Below are 9635 nucleotides of genomic sequence, written 5' to 3'. Positions count from 1 at the left end.
ATATCATACCTATTAAGATATGTCATTATTAAGATATGTCACTTTCCTGTTAATTTCATATATGTAGGATGCATTTATGTTGTTTGCAACCAACTTGTTGTGTCATGTTCTCTGCACGCGTTAATGGTCGTACCTGACCATATATCCGTTGTTTCTCGTCACATTATTTTAGTCATTTCTGGAGACAGTTGTCGGGTTTATTATTTGTTATGGGTTAGTTGTGGTGGTGTCTTGGTTTGTGGTGGTGATGTCTTGGTTAGTTGTGGTGATGTCTTGGTTAGTTGTGGTGATGTCTTGGTTAGTTGTGGTGGTGTCTTGGTTAGTTGTGGTGATGTCTTGGTTAGTTGTGGTGGTGTCTTGGATAGTTGTGATGGTGTCTTGGTTAGTTGTGGTGGTGTCTTGGTTTGTGGTGATGTCTTGGTTAGTTGTGGTGATGTCTTGGTTAGTTGTGGTGGTGTCTTGGTTTGTGGTGGTGTCTTGGTTAGTTGTGGTGATGTCTTGGTTAGTTGTGGTGATGTCTTGGTTAGTTGTGGTGGTGTCTTGGTTAGTTGTGGTGATGTCTTGGTTAGTTGTGGTGATGTCTTGTTCTGTTGTGATGGTGTCTTGGTTAGTTGTGATGGTGTCTTGGTTTGTGGTTTTGTCTTGGTTAGTTGTGGTGGTGTCTTGGTTAGTTGTGATGGTGTCTTGGTTAGTTGTGGTGGTGTCTTGGTTAGTTGTGATGATGTCTTGGTTAGTTGTGGTGGTGTCTTGGTTAGTTGTGATGGTGTCTTGGTTAGTTGTGGTGGTGTCTTGGTTAGTTGTGATGGTGTCTTGGTTAGTTGTGATGGTGTCTTGGTTAGTTGTAGTGGTGTCTTGGTTTGTGATGGTGTCTTGGTTAGTTGTGATGGTGTCTTGGTTAGTTGTAGTGGTGTCTTGGTTTGTGGTGGTGTCTTGGTTAGTTGTGGTGGTGTCTTGGTTAGTTGTGATGGTGTCTTGGTTATTTGTGATGGTGTCTTGGTTAGTTGTGGTGGTGTCTTGGTTAGTTGTGGTGGTGTCTTGTTTAGTTGTGGTGGTGTCTTGGTTAGTTGTGGTGGTTTCTTGGTTAGTTGTGGTGGTGTCTTGTTTAGTTGTGATGGTGTCTTGGTTAGTTGTGGTGGTGTCTTGGTTAGTTGTGGTGGTGTCTTGGTTAGTTGTGGTGGTGTCTTGGTTAGTTGTGATGGAGTCTTGGTTAGTTGTGATGGAGTCTTGGTTAGTTGTGGTGGTGTCTTGGTTAGTTGTGGTGGTGTCTTGGTTAGTTGTGGTGGTGTCTTGGTTAGTTGTGGTGGTGTCTTGGTTAGTTGTGGTGGTGTCTTGGTTAGTTGTGGTGGTGTCTTGGTTAGTTGTGGTGGTGTCTTGGTTAGTTGTGGTGGTGTCTTGGTTAGTTGTGGTGGTGTCTTGGTTAGTTGTGGTGGTGTCTTGGTTAGTTGTGGTGGTGTCTTGGTTAGTTGTGGTGGTGTCTTGGTTAGTTGTGGCGGTGTCTTGTTCTGTTGTGGTGGTCTGCTCTGGGGTTGTGTCAGGGACAAATGAAGTAGTTTGGCTAGGAGTGGTGTCATGGATTGATGTGGTGACTGTTTTAGGCGTTTTAGTTCTTGTTGTTTTTGTGGTGATACGTGGCTTGGTTGTGATACGGGGCTTAGTTGTGATACGTGGCTTGGTAGTGACACGTGGCTTGGTTGTGACACGTGGCTTGGTTGTGATACGTGGCTTGGTTGTGATACGTGGCTTGGTTGTGATACGTGGCTTAGTTGTGATACGTGGCTTGGTTGTGATACGTGGCTTGGTTGTGATACGTGGCTTAGTTGTGATCCGTGGCTTGGTTGTGATACGTGGCTTAGTTGTGATACGTGGCTTAGTTGTGATACGTGGCTTGGTTGTGATACGTGGCTTGGTTGTGATACGTGGCTTGGTTGTGATACGTGGCTTGGTTGTGATACGTGGCTTGGTTGTGACAATGCCGCGAAGTTCAGCCGCTGAACGTTTGTCTAATTTATTGGTACCTGGAAAGAAAAAAAGTAATAACTTTAATAATACTGCAATAGTAATTAAATAGGCGGTTCCTGTTATTTTTCCACTCAGAGACCTCAGAGAATACGTGTGACATCTTTCACAAGCATTATAATAATCTTTAGGAGACTCCGGCCGAACTTGGAACAGTATATGTTGACCAAACCACACACACTAGAAAGTGAAGGGACGACGACGTTTCGGTCCGCCTTGGACCATTCTCAAGTCGATTGATTGAATGGTCCAGGACGGACCGAAACGTCGTCCCTTCACTTTCTAGTGTGTGGTTTGGTCAAAATATTTCAGCCACGTTATTGCAACTCCTCGTCTGCATTTGGAGCAGTATAGACACACAGCTTCGCAATACCTATAATTTATCTGACACAGTTGCTGCAGTTGTCGGGAGTTAACTTTGACGATTGTAGTGATAGCAACTTTGGGCGAATCTGTAGATGCTTTAAATGTGATAACTAATTTGCAATATGACGGACGTTGAAGAGGTAAAACATTCTTTATAATATTTTTCTCAACAGGGGCGTTAGTTGAGCTGAGGCGGGCCTATGGGGGTTCTGTCATATACACAACCTCTTTGTATGTGACATATTATTTTATATGACATGATTGTCGTATACAAACGGATTTTTCTTAAAAGAAAATCGTTATATCTATAAACATTATTCGTAAATTAAAATATACAGATTTACATTCTAACGTAGTTATTTATTCCAAGTTTTTAACTTATATATTAATTGTGGTCTTTTGTCCTGTTTTATAATGTCTATGAGAAGACATAACCATTAATGGTATTGATGTTGTGATGGTAATTGAATTAACTACGTTAAAAGTGTACAAATCATTACTTGTTTATTCGGTTTTCGTGACCCTCGTTTCATTAATAACGACTGCTGAAAGAGAGAAGTGTAGACAATCTATAGGAGGCGTGTTTGTCTTATGGCTTTGTTTACAGTCCATTTGACCCAAAACAGCTTTTTTTGTCTTATTCAGAACAGCTAATTTTCAAATGAAGCAATGAAGCCATCAAGACTTGTAGAGCCATTCAAGAGAAAACATCTTGATACAATGTACAAACCCATTAATTATTTCAACAAATTTAAATCGCATTTTGAACAGGGACAAAACCCTGTTCTTTCATTATTTAGAAAAGGTACATAAGCAAATAAAATGGAATGATTGCATCTTATGAAATTTGCACATATTGCAAAAACTGGATGTCCGCGTACAGTAGCTGAAGGTTTTGAACCTTTGGAGTTGTTATAAAAACTGTGTTGCTTCAAGATTCATTAAGTGTTTGAAAAACATTGCCATTGAGTAATTATTCGATTCGGAAAGGAATTAATGAAATGCCAGCTGATGTAAAATACCCAACTAGTCGAAAAAATAAATAGCAGAAAATTCTCAATTAAATATGGCGAATCAACAGTTAGTGACAGTAATGAAATTTTTATGTCATATGTCCGTTTTATAGATGAAGACTATGACATGTGTGACGAAAAATTAGTTCGTAAAATCATGAATAGGATTATCCATTTTTTTTAGGCTTTTTGATCTTGGTTTAAACTAAAACAAGTGCCATTTGAAAACTTAGTATCTTGTACAACTGATGGCGCTCCTGCCATGGTGGAAAGATATATGGGATTTATTGCTTAATTAAAAATTGTATGTCCGTGGATCTTACAGTGTATTGTGTAATCTAGCGCCATCATTATATCAGGCAGCACCATTATTGTATCAAGCAGCCCCATCATTATATCAGGCAGCACCATCATTGTATCAGGCAGCACCATTATTGTATTAAGCAGCCCCATCATTATATCAGGCAGCACCATCATTGTATCAGGCAGCACCATCATTGTATCAGGCAGCACCATCATTGTATCAGGCAGCACCATCATTGTATCAGGCAGAACCATCATTGTTTCAGGCAGCACCATCATTGTATCAGGCAGCACCATCATTGTATCAGGCAGCACCATCATTGTATCAGGCAGCACCATCATTGTATCAGGCAGCACCATCATTGTATCAGGCAGCCCCATCATTGTATCAGGCAGCGCCATCATTTAGTTGCCCAATATTTTAATCCAGTTCTTCATGAATTATTCGCAATAGTTATTAAAATAGTCGAAAAAATTAAAACTCACACACTAATTAGGACAAACTTTTTGGGAAGGTTTTAGTGATAACAAAGGAATAACGAAGCACATTAAACACATTTTTCCACACAAAGTTCGATGGCTTTCAAAAGGAAACTTGCCGAGCCAGATTTATAAGCCTATCTGATACAATAATTAGTTTCTTTGAAAGTGGAGAAGGAGTCTGATTTGGCAGAGAAAATAAAGAACCACAAATGTAACATCTACTTAATGGTTTGGCTTCTTCGAAAACTCAATGAAGTATCGCTTCAGCTTCGAGACAAATTATGTTCGTTGCTGGACTGCAAACGTGTTCTGATAGCTTTTACTGGAAAAAAATAGGTGTTTTTCGAACCAGTTTAAAAAAAAAAAGCAGTTCAATAGCATACCCAATTTAACATAAATAATTGGAAACCTCGCTGAACAAGATCATAAAAATGATGCAGATTATTTATTGTCATTGAAAGAAAATTTGAATAGCCGACTTTCAGATATATTTTCTTCTGAAGTCAAGCCATGGCCGCTAGATCCATTTGGCTGTGATAGAGAATCTGTCAGCGAAAAGATCCAAGAGGAATTTATTGAACTAAAATGCAATAATGAATGCAAATACAAATTTGAAAAGAGCTGGAATGGCCAAATTGTAGCTGTTAAATTCAAATAAACAACTCGAATGCAAAGATGTGGTCCGAAATGGCTAGTGATACTGTTGTGCATTCCTTCATATTTGGTTGAATGTGGCTTTACTGCAGTCAATAAAATATTGACAAAGGAAAGAGGTACAACTAATATATACACGCAAGAAAACATAACACTAAAACTCTCAAAAATCAAATCAAATATTGAGAATCTAGCAGCAAAGTATCAAGCACAAGGGGGGGGGGGGTTATAATGAATAAATATTAACACAATAAGTAAAATGTCTTTTTAGTTTTATACAAAACAATAATTGGTGTTAAGGAAGGCGATTACTTTACATAAAATTTGCAAAACAGCCAAAAGTGGGGTCGATATGAGAAAACAAAGTTGAGAAACACTACTCTAACACGGTGCAGTTCTATTTGCAATTTGATCGTCCTACTCATTTGTAATTGACCATCATCTCGGTTGAAGGCTCGTTATATACAATTTTCATACAACATTTTATATACAAAATATTACTTTATAAGATTAAAAAAGCAAAATTTACACGTCAGAATAGTGGGTTTACAAATGTGTTTACAACTTTCCACAAAAGCATCACCGAGTACTCAGAGTACCACTCATAGTGCTAGGAGTGTTCACTTACAGTTGCTGTACCTCCAGTGACCACTGTAACACTTCAGCTCAGAGCACACGAGCTTCAAAATGGACTGATCCGGATAGAGCTGACCCTCTATCTCACAGCTCGACGGGGGTGTGCTTGTAGGCGAGGTTGCTGTAAGAGAGAGACAACGGGTAGGAATAATATATTTGTTTACTACTCTACATTCACTTTACCTTCATGGCCGCCTCAGAGGATTCGAGCCCAGGCCACCAGAGGGATGGTCACCCCATCTGAGACCATCAACCATGATGGGAGACCATCAACCATGATGGTCTTAATTCTCCCCATCATAGGAGACTATGCTGAGGAGAATTAAGACACACAGGACCGCCACAATTGCTCTTCAGAGATGGCCAGTCATCTTAAAAATAAAGACACAATTTGCTAGTATCCGGACTTTTCTCTAGCACTAATTTAACTTGGAACAGAGATTGCTCTTCTGCCCGTCTTTCTAAGATTTCCCAACGTCAAGAAACCGTCGTACTAAAGTGCTCTTATTTTTGTGGGTGTGCCCGTCAACCAGAGGACCCAAAACAGAAAACAGAACATAATGTCAATTTCGCGAGCCATTTTCTAGTACGACAATTTTTGGCTTTAGGTAGTGTATACGTCAAGATGCGACGTGGTATTAGGAAGACAGGTTGTGCACTCTTACCGTCAGCCAGGGTGTGGACGAGGAAGAGGGCCGGACAGGCCACCAGCAGCCACGGGACGCATCCTCTGGTCATCTCTGTACAGGAAAAATTATTTTGTTAGCCAGAGATTTCTGCATGTGTGTGTGTGGGGGAGGGGGGGTTATGGGTCAGTGAGATTGTGGGTGAGTGTGCATGTGTGTGTGTGAGTGTGTGTTTGTGAGTCAGTGAGATTGTGGGTGAGTGTGCGTGTGTGAGTATATGTGAGTGTATTTACAGTTTGATTGTTTATATTTTTTTTGTTTGCAGGGATATTCGTGCTTGGGCCCTAATCCTCTGGCTGGCCAACTAAGTGTTGCTTGTTTCTGTTTTACTTGGGCGGAGTATGAGTATTTATGACTCGTATAGTCACTTAGATTGCATTTGCTGTTCGTGCCAGCAGAATCGAGTTATTAGCTCTTGGACCCCACCTTTCTAACCAATCTGTTTTTCCATCTGTGATGTCTACTATCAAGGGTGAAAGAAACTCTGCCCATATGCTTCTGCCTCGCTCGCTCGGGAGTCAAACCCGGGCCCTTAGGACTTAGACCCCCTAGCGCTGTCCACTCAGCCGCGATGCCCTGTGAACTGAGGCCTCGCGTCTCCCAGAACTGAAAGGTAAGTAGAACTCACCTCTAAGTTCTGGGTTCTGAAAAATTGCTTGTTTGTTGTTTTAAGATTCAGCTAGTGGGAACAAAAAGTTCCAAGTAGCACGGGGTATGGTGAGCCCGTAGTGGACTTGCCTGGCACAGGAGCGAGGCTGTAACTGGTGAAAAAATGTTTTTTTCAAAGGCTTTTATTCGCTTAGGGGTGAGGTTGTACAGGACGTGATTGAGATGAAGAAGTGGATGAAACATTATGGATAATAATAGGCTATTACATGCATGAACATAAGCAAGTTATGGTCTTGCTGCTACTGTCTCTGTGTTGGTTCGGGGTCTTGAAGTGGGTAGAATGTAATTATGTGTTAACTGGTTGTTGATTGCTGGTCTTGACGTTTTGATGTGTAGGGCCTCGCTGATGTCCAAGACATCAACGAGGTCCTAGACATCAACAACCAGTTAACTCATAATTACAGTCTAACCTACTTCAAGACCCTGGACCAACACAGAGACAGTAGAAGCAAGAAGATAAGCTGCTTATGTTTATGCATGTAATAGCCTATTAATATCTGTTACGTTTCACAACTGGCGAATGCTTTTTATCCTTTATATAAACTTATTTGTGTAATATAATATATGGTTGTATTCCATGAACTCCTAAACTGTAACAAAAATCTTGTTTCATATATGTATTATTACGTAAAGAAATTCTCATTCACGAATTCAACATGAACAAGTAACTAAACAAATTCACACAAATCAAATTAAATGAAAAGACGACGTTTCGGTCGTTCTACAGACGGCATTTCCATCCTTGTCGTGACAGACCGAAACGTCGCCACTCTCATATCATATATGTAGTCGAGGAGGGGTATATTTGTTTCAGCAACATTATTGTGAATTATTCCCTAAATTAAAGTCTATCTTACTTTTATGGAGCAATCGAAGCGCTTCGAACTTCAGGAAGGATTTTGCTACCAAAATTCGCAAGAGCCGGAGAGTGAAGAGCAGGGGGAGCTGGCACAGAAGGACGGTCCACCCATGCTCGTCACACATATATATATATGTATATATATACACACACGCACACGGCCGGATATCTGAACGGGGGGTGGGGATAGGGGAGAATGTGGGTGTGTGGGAGGGTGGGGGGAGGGGGGTTAATGAGAGTGAGAGTGTGAAGTGGTGGGGGGAGAGGGATGGTGACGTGGGACAGGTGGTCACCTAAAAAAATCCCTCTCCCACTATTGGTCAATGGGAGGGGTGGTGGGAGAGGCCGTAGGTGAATGGCCTTAACTTGTCCTACCTAAGTTAATTACCCCCTCTTTATAAGCTTAGTACGACCAGCCGAGACGACGAGACCCATAATATTGATGGAAAGGGTATTATTATTATTATTATTATTATTATTATTATTATTATTATTATTTAGTAAAATAATTAGATACTGGTCAGGCATATGTTGGAAATTATTTTTGTATGTTAAGTACATTGTCTCTCAGAAGAGTACTGTGTAAAGTACATTGTCTCTCAGAAGAGTACTGTGTAAAGTACATTGTCTCTCAGAAGAGTACTGTGTAAAGTACACTGTCTCTCAGGATAGTACTGTGTTAAGTACATTGTCTCTCAGAAGAGTACTGTGTTAAGTACATTGTCTCTCAGAAGAGTACTGTGTTAAGTACATTGTCTCTCAGAAGAGTACTGTATGAAGTACATTGTCTCTCAGAAGAGTACTGTGTAAAGTACACTGTCTCTCAGAAGAGTACTGTGTTAAGTACATTGTCTCTCAGAAGAGTACTGTGTTAAGTACATTGTCTCTCAGAAGAGTACTGTGTTAAGTACATTGTCTCTCAGAAGAGTACTGTGTTAAGTACATTGTCTCTCAGAAGAGTACTGTGTTAAGTACATTGTCTCTCAGAAGAGTACTGTGTTAAGTACATTGTCTCTCAGAAGAGTACTGTGTTAAGTACATTGTCTCTCAGAAGAGTACTGTGTTAAGTACACTGTCTCTTAGAAGAGTACTGTGTAAAGTACACTATCTCTCACAGGGGTCAAAATTGTTTGTGATTTTTTCATTTAATCTTGAAAACTTTTGCTTGAATGAAGCTATTTATACCATGAAGACTTAAGTATCAGGAGAAAACGCCAGTACGACTTTAGATGGAGCTGGGAGAGGACGGAGGACGGAAGATGCTCAACCATTTGAACCGTTGGGGATCGAACGCTGACCAGCAAGAAGCGAGGGCGTCGCTGTATCGACCAGTCCAAGTGATAGGGGAAACACAACTAGGAATTGATCCTTGGAAACATTTCAGTGTTCGATTCATGCTTCTGAGGGGTAACTGTGATTTTTTTCCCCTCTAGCAGTGAAAAACTGTTCAATAACAGTGCCAGGAACTGTTGTAATTCCAGTCGTTAGGGACAGGAAGCCTGTACTTAGTCTTATCGAGTTACCCCCTTTGGTAGGCCGTCAAGTGAGCTTCCCCGAGATAACACTCACGGGTACTAATTTGATTTTAGGTGAACAACAGCATTAGGTATAAGGAAACGTGCTCAGCCGTTTCTGTCCCGCTCAGGGATTGAACCCGAGTCTTTCGGGTTAAGAGTCGAGAACGTAGACCATTGTGCTACAGGTCCCTAATATTTTCTAGTCGATTCATTCATGATCTGCAATCTACCATACGTTAAAAATGTGACGTGTTAGTGCAAGGCAAAGCCCCGTAATCTTGACGCTTCCTCTGCATCGGCCTCGATGGGTTAGGTAGGTTGCTTGGGTTCGTATGTTTATGGTTTGGCCAAACAGTTGTGTTTTTTACGCAGTATCAGATATTTGTGAACTAAATATCGGACGTATCTATATCTATCTATCTATATCTATAAA

At 40.6% G+C, this 9635-nt stretch overlaps 1 protein-coding gene across 1 annotated transcript; it reads right to left on the bottom strand.

Annotated features, from left to right (window-relative positions):
* Positions 1-207: 207 nt before the first annotated feature.
* On the bottom strand, positions 208-4100 carry LOC138369175 (mucin-21-like). The gene is made up of 3 exons (XM_069332112.1): positions 3719-4100; positions 1629-2015; positions 208-1181 (listed from the first exon to the last, which is right to left on the bottom strand). The coding sequence occupies exons 1-3, from the start codon at positions 4098-4100 to the stop codon at positions 208-210; spliced, it is 1743 nt and encodes a 580-aa protein (XP_069188213.1).
* Between the last annotated feature and the right edge of the window lie 5535 nt (positions 4101-9635).

The sequence above is a fragment of the Procambarus clarkii genome, chromosome 27 (genome assembly GCF_040958095.1).
Source record: "Procambarus clarkii isolate CNS0578487 chromosome 27, FALCON_Pclarkii_2.0, whole genome shotgun sequence".
In the NCBI taxonomy this organism is placed as follows: Eukaryota; Metazoa; Arthropoda; class Malacostraca; order Decapoda; family Cambaridae; genus Procambarus; species Procambarus clarkii.
This window is presented reverse-complemented; position numbering and strand designations above follow the sequence as displayed.

What these genes read in the sequence shown, in the direction of transcription:
- LOC138369175 (XM_069332112.1), bottom strand. Translation starts at nt 4,100, where the DNA reads ATGGCGCTGCCTGATACAATGATGGGGCTGCCTGATACAATGATGGTG. An exon ending in GCTAGATTACACAATACACT is followed by an intron (nt 2,016 to 3,718) that starts GTAAGATCCACG and finishes TTTTCTTTCCAG; the next exon opens with GTACCAATAAATTAGACAAA. An exon ending in CCGTATCACAACCAAGCCAC is followed by an intron (nt 1,182 to 1,628) that starts GTATCACCACAA and finishes CAACTAACCAAG; the next exon opens with ACACCACCACAACTAACCAA.